This window comes from Strix uralensis, chromosome 16, assembly GCF_047716275.1.
Source record: "Strix uralensis isolate ZFMK-TIS-50842 chromosome 16, bStrUra1, whole genome shotgun sequence".
Lineage (NCBI taxonomy): Eukaryota > Metazoa > Chordata > Aves > Strigiformes > Strigidae > Strix > Strix uralensis.
This window is the reverse complement of record NC_133987.1, coordinates 14429931-14450205: the sequence shown is the minus strand read 5'-3', so window position 1 is coordinate 14450205 and position 20275 is coordinate 14429931. Positions and strand designations below refer to the sequence as shown.

Sequence of the window (20275 nt, the reverse complement as noted above, 5' to 3'; positions counted from 1 at the left end):
TTTTTAGAAATACTGTTTCATGTACAATGCAGAGTGCGCTGATAATCCTGATACTGTGCGAGTATTGCTATAAGCATGACAGTAATTAGTGACAAACAAATCCAATGGTTTTCAGATTATTTTTTTTTTTCCTTTTGCTGTTTCATTCGTCTTTATTTGATTTCATATCAAAATCTGTCTTGCAAGAAAGCTACAGAGGACTGGAACAGACTAAATATGAAAAGGAGGTACTAACGAGCTCAGTTCGGGCAATAACCTTATCCAGTACATCCATTAACTGATGCAAATGGAAAGAATGCCTTTCTGCTGAATCCACTGAACTTGATCAAGCTCAACAGTTAGTAATAAAAAAGGAAAAGACCTCAAATTTTCAAAAAGAAAAGGAGCTGAAGACATATGAAGAAAAAGGTAGGACCCAGTAAAGTATAAACTTAAGTGCATTTTGCACATCCAAAGTACTTTAGGATTTCACAATGCGCCGTAAGTTATTCTCAGTAACTCTGTAACAAGAAAGTTCATAAACTGGTACAAAACCACTTCCAAGTGATCTGCAGTAGTAGCTGCCTATTGCTTGACTGCTGGAGCTTTTCAGTTAGAGGATGAGTATCTCCAGAAGGCAATGGGCAATTACCCCTGACGAACTGGTAAGATCAAGGCTGCAACTGTGTACTATTTCAATGGAATGAGAGTGACACCTCAAAACATGGCGTCAAGGTCTCAGTGAGGAAAACTGCTGAAAAAATAGGGAAAGGATTAGGAAATAGGATGGAAATGACGATGGGGATAGAAGTATATATTCTCATGTGCTAGAATGAAGCCAGTTTCAGGTCACATGTTGATATAGCAACAAGCCACTACCTTAATGGCTGCCAGAATTTCAAAAATGAACAAAACAGAAGTTTGAGGTTAAGTGGCTTCACTGGCATAGCCATTAATGTGACGTATTATTACAGCTGTGGTTTTTGGTTGGTTGGTTGGGTTTTTTTAATCTCAGTACTTCACTTGTCAATACATTTCCTGCATTACAAAGATATCAAATACAGTACCTGAGTCGATTCTTATCTGCAAGCAGCATATGAACATATCTTTCCAGGGAATGTTCATTTAATGCACAGCGCAACCAAGCCCGGCCTCTACCAATATCTGTAGTAATGGTCTTCAGAGAGTAAAAGCGCTGCAGTTCATGTTTATTCAAAACTTCTTTCACATAGTACCAAAACACTGGCTCTGGAATAAAAAAAAAAACAAACCACCACACCAAAAAAGCTAAGCTAATATCTGAATGCACTTATATGCAATTTTATAAAACAAACAGGAAATGGTACATAACTTTAAACAAAGGTCAATCATTTACTGTCTTGGTATAACTCTCCAGTTATTTATTTCTACAGGACTTGGACTATTTGAGCACTTAGAACTTTTCACTTCATTGAAAAAGCCAAACACACATTAAAGGATTATATCTTACATTTTTAAATAGAATTCACATTTAAAAGCACATGTAAGCTAGTATTTCATCCATAGAATAGAATCACATGTTCAGCTGGGAACATAGTATGCAAAGGAAAAAAATTCTTTAGAACTCAATCTTACTACTGATTGTGAAATGTTAAAAGCTAGCTCCAAAGAACAGGTAGCTCCAGAATTTGCAGACATGCAAATGACAAATTCATGTTACTTTAAAAAACAAGTGTTATATTTAAAAGGCAATAATACCCCTTTCTACTAAAATACTTTCCTTGCCCTGTCCCTAAATATTGATAAAAAGTTTTTTTGCAGTTGCCTCAAATTTCTCAATTGGAGGTAACAAAAATCTACATCAGTAATGGTAAATGTACAGTAAAATACCTAGTATCTCCTAGTACCTCCTGTTTCTTAACTGAATAAGAACATATTTTAAGGACACATTTATTACAATTAAGTTCTTACCATTTTCTCAGGGTGGAAAAAACAACCAAACATCAGATAATTCATCTGTAAGACTTGAATCACAGAATCATCTAGCTTGGAAAAGACCTTGAAGATCATCCAGTCCAACCATTAACCTCACACTGACTGTTCTCAACTACACCATATCCCTCAGCACTGTATCAACCCAGCTCTTAAACCCCTCCAGGGATGGGGACTCCACCACTTCCCTGGGCAGCCCATTCCAACGCCCAACAACCCGTTCTGGAAAGAAATGCTTCCTAATATCCAGTCTAAACCTTCCATGGCACAACTTGAGGCTATTCCCTCTTGTCCTATCACTTCTTACTTGGTTCAAGAGACTCATCCCCAGCTCTCTGCAACCTCCTTTCAGGTAGTTGTAGAGGGCCATGAGGTCTCCCCTCAGCCTCCTCTTCTCCAGACTAAACCCCACCAGTTCCTTCACCCGCTCCTCATACGACATGAGCTCCAGACCCTTCACCAGCTTTGTTGCCCTTCTCTGGACACGCTCGAGTCATTCAATGGCCTTTTTGTAGTGAGGGGCCCAAAAACTGAACACAGTCATTGAGGTGCGGCCTCACCAGAGCCGAGTACGGGGGTAAGATCCCTTCCCTGTCCCTGCTGGCCACACTATTTCTGATGCAGGCCAGGATATCATTGGCCTTCTTGGCCACCTGGGCACACTGCTGGCACCATGTTCAGCCAGCTGTCAATCAACCCACCCAGGTCCCTCTCTGACTGGCAGCTCTCCAGCCACTCCTCCCCAAGCCTGTAGCACTGCTGGGGGTTGTTGTGGCCCAAGTGCAGCACCCGGCATTTGGCCTTATTGAAACTCCTACAGTTGGCCTCAGCCCATCGCTCCAGCCTGTCCAGGTCTCTCTGCAGAGCCTCCCTACCCTCGAGCACATCAACACTCCCACCCAACTTGGTGTCGTCTGCAAACTTACTGAGGGTGCACTCGATCCCCTCATCTAGATCATCAATGAAGAAGTTAAACAGGAGTGGCCCCAAAACCGAGCCCTGGGGGACACCACTCATGATCGGCCACCGACTGGATTTAACTCTGTTCACCACCACTCTTTGGGCCCGGCCATCCAGCCAGTTTTTTACCCAGTGAAGCGTGTGCCCATCCAAGCCATGAGCAGACAGTTTTGCCAGAAGAATGCTGTGGGAAACAGTGGCAAAGGCTTTACTAAAATCAAGGCAGATAACATCCACATCCTTTCCCTCATCCAATAAGCAGGAATCATTACTATATGGTATGGTTTGGCAATCATTAGTCATTAATGTTACATCAAATACACACTGCTTGAAAGTATCTTAAAATACAACATTAACAATAAAGTTCATGTGGCTTTGATTTGTTATAAATAGAATTGCTTTAATAACTAGAATGGTTTGAAAGCTGTTAACCGATACAGTTAGTAACATATTAAGAGACTGAATGTTAAGGAAAATAGGATATTTTTAAAAGCAAAAAAATCTGAGAAACTCAAACATTACAAAAAAATTTTAAATGCATCAATCTCTCAAGGAAGACATGCAGGTACTCCTTTTGACAGTTTAATGAATGTCTTTGCTCAACATTTTTTTTAAGTTAACAAAAAAGGGAAAATAATTCTATTGTACAAGTGAATGGTGCACTGTCACCTGAAATATTATGCTGGTTTTTCATCATAATCTCCATGTAGGCAGCATAAAGCAGATGTTTAAAGATGGGTAAAAAATTTCCTCAAAGACACAGAAAAAAAATTCATGAGAGAGAAAACAGATTGAGCCTGCCACTCCTTGCTTATCACTTGTCTGAATCTTTTTTAATGTAGTAAGAATTTTAAGAAAACGCCATCCATGATGCTTTTCTTTCTCTCTGCTAAATAAAGAGCATGCAGTCAGATTTTGAATAGGTTTTCACTACAGCTTATGGCTTCTTTTGGTGAAATATGCTCATTTGAGGGTATGAGGTTTTTACTGATCTCTGCTGAAAGCCAAATACAGTATTAGATTAGCAAAGTTTGTAACATAATTTTAGAAACCTAAACACACAACAAGCAACTTAGACTCATTAACTAAAAGTTTTGCCAAACAGGTCTGACAGCTATGCAAAAATAACCCAGAGCTCTTCTAAATTAGACAAATGTGCAAAACACAGAAACCACTGAATTGACAATGTAGGATGCAAAAATAAAGGTATACTTTGCTGAACTAGGACCTCATAGGCACATTAACATGCAAAGGTCTAGTGAACATATAACAGCATTCAAATATCATATGTCCTACTCCTTTGGCTTCAACTTATTTGATTTGCATTTCAAAAATAAAATGCATATATATGTAAAAAAAGCATCCCTTAAAATGCCAAATTTGTATCACGATGATAGCGATTTAATGATTTCATTGTTTCTTATGACCAATAAAATTCATTTTTCCATCTTGCTAAAGCTCAAAACAGTATTAAAGTAGGAAGTGAAAATAGTACAAGGAATAGAGAAAATAAGCAGATTTCCCCTTGTGCTGAGAGTGAAACTCAGTGTTTCTTGGCATTCTGATTATTTACAGATATCAAGGATTTTTAAAAGCTTCAAAATTTGGGTTATCATCAGTTTTTAATCAAAATCTATTCAATGGAAATAAAGTAAGAGCATTCCATACTCTAAGTCCCTCCATGACATACTTTACGAAAACAGTAATGTAAGTGGCACTTTCAAATTACTAAATTATCTTCTTTGAGAGTAGCATTAAATGAAAATCCAAGTCCTAACTGTTGATATTATTTTTCATAGCAAATAATCCAAGATTTGTTATTTAGAAGTAAGATCATTTTAATTTCAGCAAAATACAATTTGTACAATTGTACTGTAGGCAGAGGAGACACTGACATTATGCATTCACCCAAATATAAATCACCTTGTGAAAACAGTTTATTTAAATTTATATCACCACAGTTCCAGTAACTGCAATAGTACTAATCATTAATCAGCACCAAACAGCAATCATGTCTCAAGATGAGTGCAGAGATCAGTCTGAAGTCGAGTTCAGTGCCTTCTCATGAAAAAAAAAAAAAAAAGTAAAGAAAACAACTTATACTGTGCAGCCATTGTGCATTTCAGTGTCTGTTCTGTCAAGTAAGTTCTGTCAAGCAAGTTTCATATTTGTCACGAGTGTCTCACAGTAGAACATTCTTTGCTACAGTTGGAAATATTAGTTCTCTCACTTTTAATTGAGAGTATCATTAAATGAAGTTTATATTCAATAAGCCTTAGTTTATCACTTTCATTCCTAACCACAGCAACTAATAATTCTACCACATTAGCCCTCAGCATTAGTCTACAATGGCCTACATTCCTAAGCAAGTTATGATATGCAAAGTAGTAAAACTATAAACATACTGCAACTTAGTGACAATTTTGAAATACATTCCCATTTTTGGTATTGACATGATTTGAGGCTGAGAACAAGCCACATCCATAATTCTGTCATGGTTTATCTATCTGTAAATGGATAATACTATCCTATAGTTACAGCATCAAACTATATACATTAATCTATAGCAATATGCAGCACCAGAATGACAAAAAAAAAAAAGCAACAAAGACAAAATTTTTCTTCAGCCTGGAGATGAGAAGGCTTAGGGGAGGTGCCTAATAGCAGTCCTCCAGTACCTACAAGAAAGTCATCAAGAAGACTGATTTAGGCTCTTTGCATCAGCACGTAGCAGGAAGACAGCAGACAACAGGCATGACTTAAAACAAGAGAGGCCTAGACTGGATATAAGGAAAATCTCTTTTCATCATGAGGATAGTCAAATGTTGGAACATTGTTGCCCAAAGAGGTTATGCAGTCTGTGGAGGTTTTCAAGTCCCAAATGGATAAAGCAACCTGAGCAACCTCGTTTAACCTCACTGATGATCTCTGTAGGACTGCAGACCTCCTGAGCACCCTTCCAACTTGAATTAGCCTATGATCCTCTGATTGAGTGCAGAAAAGACGCTGCTATGAACTATTACTGCTCTTACTGACAGAAAGATTACTCTAATAATACAGTAGAAAGAGCAGCCAGAGGCAATGGAAAAGTTGATCTACTCAGAGTCTTTCCACAACATTGTCCTAATAATTTTTAGTGAATACTGCATCAGCTACAGTATTCTCACATAACTTAAACTGGAGTTAAACAAAGAGACCCTCATATTGTTACAAACTAAATATAGAATACCAGTTTTATTGTTTGCTGGTTTTGTTTAGATTGCTTAATATAAGATTAAAACAGCTGCGTATGTCTGTAATCACCATACCATCAACTGATACCAAATCACACTGATGTTAGGAATGTGTTTACTTGAATATATATTTAAAAAATTAAAATATTTTTTAAAGGATTTTTAAGTCATAGGTCTAAGGAGCTACTACTGGAGTTTTTATTTAAAACTTTTTTTCATTTAATAATAACAAAGTAAAACACTGAAGCTCTTAAATGCAAAATGATGCTACATTGTTTACAGCCATTTGAAAGTACAGTCTGTCATAGAGTATCTGTAAATTTCAAATGAAAACCACTGCTGAACAACTGTATTTTTCAAATGTCAAAGCCTGAATGTATAGCCTAAACAGCAGTATTCCACTGTGCTAAAGAAAAAGATGACACCAGTGATTATGTTAGACAGAATGGAACATAAATCATACCAGACTCATTTGCCTGAAAGTGATAAAAATATAGATGCACTTTGCAAGTGCTTTCAGAAAAAAAACACCCCAACACTGTAATTTGCATAAATGCAGTGGAACCCAATAATTTCCATTTAAAAAAAAAAAAAAAAAGCTTCTCTTCTTAGTCATTGCACAGCATTCAATTTGCTGCAAAGCAGCCACGTGTTCTTGAACTTCCATACATTGCTTAACTTTACTAAGGAGTAAAAATGATGGTTTCTTCCTTCTCCCATTCCCCAACCATAGATAACTTTCCCAACTTTCTTCTCTTCCTCCACATCACCTTGCTGACAAGCCCCCAAATAAGACACACATATGTACTAACATATAACTAAGTTGTTACTAGGTTCCCAAGCATCAAAAATGCACCTTTGTACTTCTGACCGCTAAAAGATGGGAACAAAAATTTCATACACCCTTGACATTATCAACAAGCAAAAATCATAAGAATTAAATGTAATGTCTCCAAATTTAAAGACACACTATTTGCATAAATCAGAGGGCATAACAGGGGAGAACATTTTCTGCACCAAAGCATAAGACTCTCAATTGCAAGTTTGGGGGATAAAAAGTAGATAAACAAATCACTACCCATTAAAGAGATGGAAACTACCCAGAGGCTGAAAGAGACTACAGAGTATCTAATCCGCAATTGCAAACACATACAAGGGAGAAAAAAAGCATACAAAAGAGAGGAAAAATCTGTAAAGATTGTGTAAACAGCTGAATTTTTCTTACTTGTTCATTTAGAGTCCACAAAGTGTCAAGTCTTGCCCATTACTAAGTAAATAGGCAAACATGGGAAAGTCACCAAGTTCTCTAAAAGCATAGCTGTTCTAGCTCCACAAAAAAGCCAAGTCTGGAGCCTTTAACCCATTAGCAGGAAAGTCAGCACGCAAAGACCCAACATTTCACCCTGTCATCCACAGGACACATCTGTTGTTACAGCAATTTAAAAACCCATTATATCAAACTACACATTTCGTGTTAATGTAATATCAATTATATGCAGTTGTCTGATGTAACTGGAAGTTATGGCTGGAGATCAAAATATATTAACAATTCTAGTACTACTGAATATATTTTTTTAAAAAAGCAAATCAAAACCCCACTATGTGTTACATGTTACACCTGACACAGTTTCAAAACTTCTTTTCTTTAAATGTGGAGAAAGTAATAACCCTGTTTAAGAAAAAAGATACTGTATGTCAAACTTCACAACAAAACTGATAAACGCCTTCAGATACTTTTGATAAAAAACCAAGGGAAACTTCAAGGTGAAGAGAAGGCAACAAAAAGAAAGGAATCTTATCTTTAAATGTGGAGAAAGTAATAAAAAACCCAACCAATATAAGTAATGTAAGTTTTGTTTTTAAAATGATATCAATACTTAGAAGTTAAACATATCTGATGCTATAGAATATGGCAGTTAAAGAACAGAGTAAGACAAGGTTAAGAATGAAAATGCTGTAGTAAAAACTTAACAGCACATTTACACAGTGCTTATCCATACCAGAATTCAAAAGAAATGGTGCCAATGATACTATTCATGATGGAACTGTAGGAAGTGCAGGTTTCTAAACACCAAGATTTCTAGAGAAACTTGGTATGAAAGTTAAACTAGATTAAGAAAGCAATAACCATTTTCACTGTTTAATGAGAGTCCAAGTATTAAGTATGATACCAACAGTCAGCAGTTTGGTGCATTGCTTAAAATTTCCATTGGAAATTATATCACTTGCTTGCAATTATCAACAGTTTAAAATAGAACAGTTATGATTAACAACTTACCTGTTTCAGTTTTACTGGAGAAACCTGCTGCCTGTTTGATTGCTGCTGCTGTTAAAGCTAGTCCTCGGCTCCTCCTCAGACCATGCTGTAACACAGCTTCAAACTGAGCACACAAACAAGTGACTCTGCAACAGAATGTTTAAAGAAATCATGTGAAAAAACCATCAACTATGTTCCTATACAGCAGGTTTATTCTAAATCTCTGAATAGGGAATGTAAAGGTGAGCCACTATCCTATATGTAGTGAAAGACTCCTTTTATGTGCTAATCGCATTATTTGCAAACAGTATAATCTACTTATACCTACAGTCTCATGATGACTATCCAAAACTGGGGCACAAATTACATTCAGAAGAATTGGCAATCAATTTGAGAAATCATCCTCACCTGCTATGGTGGCTGTTAGTCATCTTACTTCAGCTTCAGAAATACTTTTCATGTAATGCAACTACATTTTCATAAGTATGCTTTGTACTACACATGCAATGAATGATTTTCTGAAAATATGTGATAAGTTCCTATACAATTAATAGACAATTTTGTTAATTTGCATTAGGACGCTGTAATTCAAGCCTAGGAAAACAATTAAACGTACATTTTAACGTCCTTCAGAAATCCTAGGCATAGGAAAATAAGAAAGATTTTTCTGAAGATGTGTTGAAACTTCAGGTTTTGATGTTGTTCTCTACAATACTATTTATAAATTTTCTGATTTTCTTTTTTAACATAACCCAGTTAATAAATGAATTTTCACACAGGTAGAAACATTGTAAAACTTGCAAAGTTTTAAAATTCAGCCTGCCAAAGAAAGGAATTTATTGTAACCTACAGGGAATAACTGTTAAGGTGTAACAGACATGAATACAACCTGTTTATTTCAAATCTTATTTTCTCTAGGTTTTATTTTTGCCATTAAATAAACAATAGTTAAAACTTAAGCTTTGAGAAAGCTGTCACCTGGCTGCCAAAGCTTATTACTAAAAGGAAGGATGGATACTTTAACTAAGTTCAAGCAAAATAATAAAAACAGTTGACAAAGTGGCTCAGGGCTCTGCCCCAGCATTCCAGAAGTACAGTGTTCTATTCAGTCACAAAAAAGTACAAGATCTCAGGGGGAGCACTGACAGAAAGAGGTATATTTACCATAACTGCCCTGAACAGAAGAGCTTTTAAAACATAATGCTTTCCAATACATCTATGTTAGGAAAACTTTACTAATAAAGCAGAACAGAATTCAAACAATACTCAAGATGACTGTAGAGCAGTTGTGATTAATTTTTGCCGAAAAGTCTGTTGCTGTTAAAAATGGAAATTCCAGCAACTACATGACCCCCCCACGAAAACAAAACAAAAAATCTACTTAACTTTATCAATTCAGAAAAAGCAGAACAGAAACTAGGTTCTGTGAAAGAGCGCATATTATTAAAAATCCATGTGCACTGAGAATCAAAACAAGAAAACTGTGCAGTATTTTACAGAAAAATTTAGCCACTAGTAAAACAAAATAAACTTTCTTTAAAAATCAGGTATTCTACAATGCCCAATATACGTAGTATATTTACTAGAAAGCATCACAAGGGTATGTTAAATAAACAAATACAGAAAAACATAGACAAGTCTAGTATACACAGACATAGTAGAACTCTGAACAATTATAATCTGAAAGACAAAAAAAACCACTGGGAGAGTAACACTTGGATAATCATGGATTTTACTGGATTTTGATCTAAATTCTCAGACTATCCTCATTTTTAATATTATCTCACAATATTTAGCATAGTAACAACCTCAAACACCATGAAATTTAGGAGGAAAAAAAAAATCTATAACTGTAATTTCCACTTCCTTTTTAATCCTACAACTGCCTAGCTATAATCCATTATTCAGGATGTCTACTGAATTCTAAGGAAAATATTTATAAGTAAAATTTGGTCAGCATTGTATCTTTGGAATCCTAACTCTCTCTATCAGAAGACATGTCATCATTCAAATTATTCAATGTCATCACTAAACGTCATCATTCAAATCATTAAACAGCTGCAGCAAACAAGTTGTTCAGGCAAACAGAGCAACAAAGTAAAAGTTTTAGATCCAAAGGATTTGCTCTACATAGGAGGTACTTCCTTCTAGCCATGTTTACACAATCTACTACAAAGGCAAACATCACCAATACATTGTCTCACATAAACTTAACAGTTATTAAATAACGATCTCCAGCTGATGCTTCTGTGCCAACAGCTATAGCTGCACAGCCAGTCCAACTGCTAAGGTGCTTCAGCCACAGCATCCTTTTACCCCACCTGCACCTTCTCGCTTCCTCCCTCACATCAGCTTTCATCCAACAAACCCTGTGCTGAACAGACTCTGCACTAAAATGTTTCCACTATGCTAGTTCAATGAAACACTATTTCTCTGTTTCCCCAAAACATTGTAGGCTGAAAGTCAAGGGCAGGACAGGATGACAGTAGTAGCCAAAAGTCAGGCATGCTTAAGCTGCCATGCAGGAGCATTAGCCTGGAGTTTCATACACGCAGGTAATGCACAGAAACTGCATTACAAGCTGCTCCTGAAAGGAGATGGGTCTGCACTCTCATCCCTTGTTGTTTTTTTCCTCCTCTTCTGTACTTCCCATTTTTCTAGCTGCATGATCTTCCCCTCCTTGCAGCAACTCTAGCATTCACCAGATGTTTTACCAATTTAACTCACTAAAATGGCAGAAAGTTAACCTTTTGCACTGTTTCTTCTTTTATTAAATTAATTCAGAGGGGACTGGATGATCACCAGGCATTGCTTAAAAAGGTGATGGAAGGGAGTAGTACTGAAATCAGAGACCTTGAGGAGATGCATGAATCCTTACCACCCCTTCAATAGCAATGAATTATCATGTCGGTTTTCCAGAGGTCATGAAACCACACCCTTACACATGTTCTTAAAGACTGAATTGGGAGGGCTCTGGAGAGAGTTTTATGCATCACTTATAAATGATCAACAGATAATTAACTTCTTCCCAAAAGGCAAAGTCAAACTTCAAGGACATAAGAAAAATGACAACAAAAAAATGCATTTATTTCTGGTGGTTTAGTTATCCGAGATTCTTTGATAGGCCAGATTCTGAGAAAGACTCAATAGGATACAAAAAACACTGCAATTTCTGTCTGCGAGTCATCTTCTTAAAACCCCTAGGAACCAATATGCCATATTCTACAACAAATGCAACTAACAGGAATTAAATTACTTTTTTTTTTTTACTTAAATAAAATAAAAAGGAACAACTTCTTGTACAGAAAAAGAAAAAAACAGGTTTAAAACATATCAGGGATAAGAAACTATGAACACAGATTTTCTTAATGACTATGTGTTAAACACACTTGACACTTACTTGTCAAGCTTCACAAAACACAGGTGTATTGGTAATAAATATGCATTCATTTTAAAAGAGGTTTTAGGGAAAACAAATTCTCCCAATCTCATGTTCAGACCTCAGAATTCAATGCTTTGTCATGAACTCTGCAGCCAGTTAAACACCTGTAATTTCATACAGAAGAACACTCTTTGTTAAGCTGTCAAATTTGTAATAAGATGAAAAAATCAGAGTCCCATGTCAGTGTTTGTATAAAAAAAAGGAACAGGGTTTTTTTATTGTCAAGTATTTTGTGCCTTATGTTTTATGTCATTATGACACAAAAATCTAAGCATATTAAAAGTTTCTTACGCTATTTTACCTGCTATCGGAGTCAGAAGCAATTTCTTTTCTTCCTCCAAAACGTATTTGACACTGCGATAAACAGATTTTAAGAAATTTGTTACACTTACAAACTCAATGTTCTGAAATATTTCCCTATAAGAAACAAAAGTCATAACAAAAAAAGAAAGCAGTACAAAATAAAGCATTGACATATACAGCTTGCAACCAAAAAGTGCTTTACAGCATCATGTTCCACTAAAGGGTTACTCCTGCAGTTCAAATATATTCTTGCTACCCAGAATAACACACCTGCCGGTCCTTCACTACATTTAAAATTGAGTAAAAATTACTACTTTTGAGTTTTAAATGTACACCCACAAAAACAAACACTGCTTCTATTCAGTTCAGTGCTACAATTACAGAAGATTCATTCTTTATAAAACGTATCAATGGCTTACTTTTGAGGCATTCCTGTGCCTCCCAAGTGCTCCTGAATTGAATCCAGTCTATAAAATTCTACTTTCTGAAATTCATGTTAATGCAAGATACATACATACATAAATAAATCCTATTTTTACCAGTACTTTTACCATTCAGTAAAATCCTAGTGTGAAGAAAACAAGCTGCTACTGCAAAATGTTAACCAATTTAGCCTTCACAGTACACTACAATTTAGTTCAGTCATGTAAGTATTACAAATACCTATAATGTATGTTCTATATTTTATATATATTAACAATATATAGTACAAATCTAACATGTCAAGAACAAGAATTTTAAACAAATACTGCATAAGAGGTGTTTGCTAGCAGACACAGAAACTCAGTAGTAAGCTGTAAAAGACAAGAGTTCTTCTTTGCCTGGTAAAGAGGAGAAAAAAGGGCAAAGACAGTTGCTGACAGTACTGACAACTCAGACTAAGCATATTGTAGAAATAGGCACTGGACTTCTTACCTGTTTGACTGCATCCAGTAGACGCTCTAGAAGAAACTGTCTTTTAGTGTCATTGTTCTGTGAACCTGAAATTCAACAAAATAAGAACATTTTAAAATAAACAGGTTGTTAAGAAAAATACATCTGGGCCAACACAAGGGCCCTGAAAACTTTCTTCCCATGCCAATTATTTCATTACATTTATTAATGTATCTTCTCTAAATAAAATGATGCAGTATAAATTGGTTGGATTAGGTGTATGATGGAGCTCGCACTGCAACCCCATAATGTTCATGCTGGGACAACTACCGGGGTAGTATATCATCATAGCACAAGAAAAGAACGGAAAATGAGAAAGAGACAGCAGGAATATCTTCTTACTGTTCAACAACCTTACTGCAGAAAGAGTTTTAAGTCAGGTGAACAAAGAACAATTGTTACAATAAATCCCTTAAAATTTAACTGCCAGCACAGCTCTTCCTGATTAACACCTATAAAATTTAGTTTGTTACTATATTTGCAACTACACAAGACAATCTTTAACTTCTCAATCATTTCAACAAAAAATAGCATAATACTTTGTTTATTGGTATATGCTTTATAAACTCCCATGAATATGTGCAAAATTTATTGTTTAATTAACCTACATCACCTCTATAATTTCCTTATTCTGAGCTTAAATTCAAAATATCATTCAAATACCTCTGTGACCTCTCTGGAAGTAATTCTATTCTGCTTTTCCTCTCAAGGAACATACAACTAATATATGCATAGACTGAAAGCCAATTACCAAAACTCTGCACGAGCAAGTTCCTCCAGATGCTGAAAATCAAACACCACACAGTAAGTCCTCTGGTAAATAGAGATGACATCAAAGATGTGTGTCTCTTCCTCTTGCTGTCCAACACTGCGATGTCTCAATCCCAGAATTTCCTATCTTCATAATCACATTCAAAGTAGTTTGCTCCTAAACCAGCAGGAGGGCACTGAAATTATTCTGCCTTTGTTTCATCTTAAATATGGGATTAGAACTAAAACCCCACAGTAAGCCTATAATACACAATGCCAGGATAAAGAAAATAATAGGAAAAACGTGCAAATGTCGCTGCTTGTAACTAAGCTTCACAATGCTTATTTAGCTGATTACAGTGGATTTTCAAAAGTTATACTTCCAGTTTTGAAGTCTAACTCAAACTGTGCAGACATGTGATGTATGAATTTTGGTTCTGTTAGTCAAATACTCCGATGCGTGCAAACTCAGGTGAAGATGCAAACAATGGTCAATACTAGTAAAGGACTGTAGAAACAAACCCCATACCATGTAGGTTTTAACTTCCAAACAGCTATGCCATTTATGCCACTGTGAAGATAAGGTTAAATTCATATAAACCCTGCTACTCCACTTTGTGCTCCTTCACAGATTACAATTTTATTAAATTATATTCACTGTTCCTACCATGCATGCATTGCCAAAACCAGACACATGCCTATGCATCTAAATGCCTTATAATAAATCACATAACTGTAAAATAAGGAAAACAATTAACTCCCAACTTTTACTACAACTCCTCATGCACAGTAACACTGAATACACATGAGCACATGAACCTGCAGATTTTTTCAAAACTCATTACCTCTGCAGCCTTATGATATCCACATAGCTGCAAGAATAGGCATAATGCAACATTTAACAGTGTGAGACTACTTCAGAGCAAATACGTGTAATTAATAGTTTTGTGACCTGAAAAACATCTGTCAAATGAAAATACTAAGTATGTGGGTTAAGTTTGTTTTCCAAATGCAATACAGTTAGTTTTTAAATTCACATCTCTTTGGCATTTTTGTATTTATTTGGTAACACAGAAATAGTCTGCAACTAGATACCAGACTGTGAACAATATAAAAAAAATGCATAAATACAGAAAACCTGCAGATGATCACTATGCTAATTGATGTTCTAAAAGACTAAGGCAGGAGATATCAAACAGCCTTAAATTTACACAGAGTGCACTGTAACATGTATTTTGTCTTTATTTTACTTGCAAATTTGTACTAATAACAATTATGACTACATATGATTACAATCAATAATTTCCATAAGCAATTCAGATCACCTTCACCATTAACAGGGCCACGAGGCCACATAATGTCTATACTGAGGGCTGGCCGAGGTTTCTGCCCAACGCATGTCTTCAGAATTCTTCTACTGCTGTGCTTAACATAGAAATTTTGCAGGTAGAAGAAAAAGAATATTCACAAAGTCTAACATTTTTTAAAAACTAAAAGTTTTGTGTTTTTACAAGCAGAAGACATTTTTCTTTGTAATAAGCCTAGAAAATGTAGTACTATTTAGCACTGGTTTTGTTTCAAGTAGATGGAAGGTAAAAATAAATCTTTACTAACTCTGTTTAAGATTTTGCTCTTTTACAGTCTTCATTTTCTAAACTCATTAAAAAAAAGAAGAGGCATATTTTCAGACAAGAGCACCGATTAACTGTGATCAACTGTAATTGACTAAAAGCCTAACAGTGTATTACAAACTGACCAAAATACCCTCCCACTGATTCAGAATAGTGGTAGAAACTGCAGTCACACACACACAAATACAAAACATAAGAATGCATAAAAACAGCATTACTCAGAAAAAAGCCTATATTTAGACTATTGCAATAAAAAGAGGAAGTTCATACATGAGTCTAAAAATAATTGTGAAAACATAAGGCTGCAAAAACTAAGAAACTTAAAGAGACTCCTCTCATCAACAACTACTCAATCAAAAAGGGTTAAAAATAGGCTCAGGTACTGCACCTGCCACTGTGACCCTTGTCATTTTTTGTTGTTCATGGTCATGCTTTCCTGTTTTTAAAACAAACTTCTCTCCACACCCTGCCAGAAATATACACACCTACAGCAGAAGAAAACTGACTATGCAAGTAAACGAAAACAGGATTTTCATCCCGTTCTTTATAGGTACAGCTCTCTTCAGTGCCCCATATAGCATATAGGTTAAAAAAATAGATCTCAGGTTGCTCTTCAAGTCTTGTATGCAAAATTTCAGACTGCAATTCCTTTTGCTTGGTCTAGTACAGGTTTGGAGGGTACAAGTTTACGATAAAGCAAACACAGACCTAACTTAAATACTACTTCATACTACATTATTTTGATTCTACTGCCTCATGCTGAATTAGTCGCATTTTTGTATGTTTTTTGAAACTGTCACAACACCCCTAATTCTTGACACACACATAAATCAGGTACCCTTGCGTTACTTCCCTTTAAAGCTTAGCCTATGCAACACTGTCCAACAAAATATGAGGATGTAATTAGCAAGCAGCATTAGTAATATTAAAGTAATGCTCAAATCAACAGGAAGCTACCTTCACATCCACTAGAAATACACTGTAGCTAAAAACAATACCTTAGAAATAATTATAGCCATTAGGGAAAGAGGTTCTTCTGTCTATATTTTAGGAAGAGCCCTTTTACTTTTAAGGGCTAAAATTGGGCAGGGAAATAAGTATAGACAGTGCTTTTACAGCCACTTAAATCAGATGATGTTAACATTACCTACCTCCTTTATCTGAAGCAAGTATGATATTGATACACATCTCTGTCCTGATCTGTTCCACTTACATTATTCCAGAAAAATAGAGTACTGTATAACAGTAAAGTTTGGAAAAGTGCAAAATTAGTGTTCTTTTTGTTATCTTGCTGTCTAATTGAAATTGTTGGAAAAGTTGTACGGGTCTTGGCAAGGGCTACACATGCGTAGGTTAGCTATACAACTAAACTACTAGCCTTAATGTCACCTTAGGCATTATTCTAAGTAATTAAAAGTTTTCTCTCCTCATAAACCTGTATCTCTTGTTTAAAAAAAAAAAAATTAAAGGTATTAAAAATAACTACATGATGAGGCTTTGTGCCACCAGAAGGGCCACCTTGCCTTTTGAGTCACAGAATTCAAATAGAGCTCCCAAAGATGAGTCTCCTAGGAAGATTTAGGCTCTGATTTGCACAAGGCTAGTCCCAGCCTGAATTCACCATTGACAGGCTGAGGTTTTCCATATGAAAACGCTGAATCTTCAGAACTGGGATTGTCTATACTGTGTCAAGATCTAAAACATTTGAGAAAATTTCTTTTTCCATGGCTTGAAAGATTTGACTGTTACTTGCATTTTTCACATTAATTTTTTTTTCTTCATCTCTCCTTCCATAAAAACCTTTGGTTTTCTTCTTACCACAAAGATGAGAACAAAACAGATTTTTAGTATCAATATTTTTAGTATCTTTGGCAACAGATCTCACCATGTATTAAATCAGGGTGGGAGAAAAGCACAGGATCTCATTTTCAGGTGCAGAGTGTTGTTGGCAACTTCCATTACTGAAATTGTATAACCAGAACCATGAAAGCATTTACTAAATCACCTCCCTTCTTAAAAAAACCCAAACAAACCCTTGTCAATGTGTTTTAAGACATACTGAGTCCTTTACGTCTACAGTAAAAATCTATTAGAATTTCTTCCTCCATCCTAACAAGTAACTCTCTGTGCTGGCCCGTTCAAGTGCCTAATGCTTCCTCCAGTCCTAAAGTTTATGGGTCCCAATTCTCATGAAAAGCTTTTTATTATTTCCCATCACAAACACCTCAAAAACCTCAGGATTTAGCACATCAACCCAAGAGCTTCACTGTAACACAGAGGCCAGAAATGAACACATCCACAACCAACATGTCCTCATCAGAACAGTTAGAGAAACAGCAACAATCCACCCTAAATACGGGAAGGGACAACTTTTTCCACTAGCCATGCTTCTCACCTCTCCCACCAGCTGCAAGTTAGTAAGTTCATTTTTATTATTATTTTCTATTGGTCATTTATTTTCTCGGGAATACTTCCTGAGATTTTGCACAGTTGAGGCAACGGAAATCCCCGACCCCAGCATCACTTGTCCTGTGAGCCAGTGCCACGCTCAAGGGCAGGCTGTAGGATTTAAAACGAGGTAAAACACCACTTCTGGTGGGCTCTGGGAGCCAAAACGAGGAGCGGGGTGTGGTGATGCGGGCAAGGGCTGAGCCCTACCCCGCACTGCGGGGCCAGACAGGCCAAAGTCTCCTGTGCCTCACCATGCCGCAGCCCCACCGGGGAGAAGCAAGGAGGGAGAAAGGGGCCTCGGCCCGCGGGGGACAGGGCCACGCCTGACCGAGCAGGCAGCGGAGCGGCGGGGAACCCCCGGGCAAGCTCTGCCCGCGCCAGCCCCGACAGCGCCCCAGAGACTCGGCGACCCCACCGAGCGCGCCCCGGCAGCGGAGAGGGCCCCGCTCCAGCCCTCCACTCACCACTCATGGTGGCCGCGGGGCTCGCACCCTTCGTCCGCCGGACCCGGTCCCTCCTCCCGCACAGCCCAGCGCCGGGCCGGCCAGCGCACACGCTCCGCCCCGGAACCCCGCCCCGCCGCCCCGGAAGGTAAACACGGCCCCGCGGCGGAGCGGCGGCCCGGGCGGGCGGCGGTGAGGTGCCCTGCGCCCGCGCTGCCTCTCCTCAGGGGCTCCTGCCGGGCGCGCGCTCCTGAGAAAAAGGCGCGGAGCTGCCAGGCTCGCGCCTCCGTCCAGCAGCGCCCCGCTGCGGGGAAGCCCCGGGCAGCCCCTCCGCCTCACCGAAAAGCCTGACGGCCTACCCGTGCCGTGATTCTGTGGGGAAGCGAAGAAATACCGGGCAGATAAAAGATGAGAAAAACGGAAATAAAATGCTGTCACATGTGCCGTGTAAGCTGAAAGTCCTACAAGGTTCATGCTTCAAAAAAAACGTACAGAAATTGTGAAACCTTTGATTAAAAAAAAAAAAAAAAGGCAAGTAATTTGCTTAAATGTTGTAGACTCGTTTTAAGGCATCACCTGGCTGGTTTGTTGCACACTCTCAATATAGCGCTGTGTATTTGCCACATACTCCACTCTGTGCCGGGCAACAGAGCTTAGCCTTTTCTTTTTTTTTTTTTTTTTAAAGAGTTCCTAGATGATAATAGTAAATTTCATACCTCAGTAGGTCTATTTAAGAGTTTTTGGCTATGTGTGACCAGACCTACACAGCTAACTCATAACTGGCCCAAACGTTGTGGTCAGCCTCCTGAAGATGCTGTAATGGTGATCGTTTATAGATTTTGTGCAATAATTTACTAGTCTTAAAACATTTTAATTCTTCATTCATTCACAAACCTGAAATAGAAAATTATCTACAAATAAAAAGATTGTTGTTGTTTTTGCAGTTTTCCAGGAATTAAACTGGCCTAATACTACAAACATAACATTAATGCTTGTGAGGCAAGGTGGCAGAAGTACATCCCTAATTTTAGGCCATACAGTAGCATTGCATGACTATATTTAATCAGCAGTCCTTGTACATATAACAAGGGCAAGTAAAAAAATTAGTAAAATAGAAAGAAATCTTTATAGAATTCAGTCTGAAAAACTCTTGGCACTTAAAGGAAAGTCTGCACCATCAGGAAATACATTGGGATGGCAGGTATGGTGCTTTACGGCACCAGAACCTCCCTTAGTGTGACCTGGAGATACTATCAGAGCTCCATACTCTTCAAAACTTCGTGCATAAGAGAAGAGCAACTGCCATCATCTACCTGGACTTGTGCAAAGCATGTGACGCTGTCCTGCACAACATCCTTGTCTCTAAATTGGAGAGACATGGATTTGATGGATGGACCACTTGTTGGGTAAGGAATTGGCTGGATGGTTGCACCCAGACATTTATGGTCAACAGCTCAATATCCAAGTGGAGAGCAGTGACAAGTGCCATTCCTCAGGGGTCGGTGTTGGGACCGGCGCTGTTTAACATCTTTGTCGGTGACACGGACAGTGGGATCGAGGCACCCTCAGCAAGTTCACCAACGACACCAAGCTGTGTGGTGCGGCCGACACACTGAAGGGATGTGCCGTCCAGAGGGACCTGGACAGGCTGGAGAGGTGGCCTGTGCAAACCTCATGGAGTTCAACAAGGCCAAGTGCAAGGTCCTGCCCATGGGTCAGGGCAATCCCAAGCACAAACACAGGCTGGGTGAGGAGTGGATTGAGAGCAGCCCCAAGGAGAAGGACTTGGGGGTATTAGTGGATGGAAAACTGACTGTGAGCCAGCAATGTGCGCTCACAGCCCAAAAAGCCAACCGTGTCCTGGGCTGCATCAAGAGAAGTGTGGCCAGCAGGGTGAGGGAGGGGATTATCCCCCTCTGCTC

General features: G+C 37.8%; 1 protein-coding gene across 16 annotated transcripts in view; it reads right to left on the bottom strand.

The window, feature by feature from the left end:
- The window catches only part of SNX29 (sorting nexin 29), a 146658-nt gene extending 128205 nt beyond the window's left edge, over positions 1–18453 (bottom strand). For 13 of the 16 annotated variants that reach the window (XR_012631213.1, XR_012631214.1, XR_012631215.1 and 10 more), the window contains exons 1-5: positions 18375–18453; positions 13061–13125; positions 12144–12196; positions 8422–8546; positions 1047–1227 (exon numbers count right to left, since the gene is read on the bottom strand). Coding sequence is in view for 12 of the 16 variants with exons in the window: in XM_074886483.1 (XP_074742584.1) it covers positions 1047–1227; positions 8422–8546; positions 12144–12196; positions 13061–13125; positions 18375–18381 (431 nt within the window). In the remaining 4 variants the exon portion in view is untranslated. Of the gene's footprint in view, positions 1–695; positions 738–1046; positions 1228–1929; positions 2070–5592; positions 6155–8421; positions 8547–12143; positions 12197–13060; positions 13126–18374 lie in introns of those variants that run through there. The other 3 variants (XM_074886491.1, XM_074886490.1, XM_074886492.1) reach the window with 3 other exon arrangements.
- Between the last annotated feature and the right edge of the window lie 1822 nt (positions 18454–20275).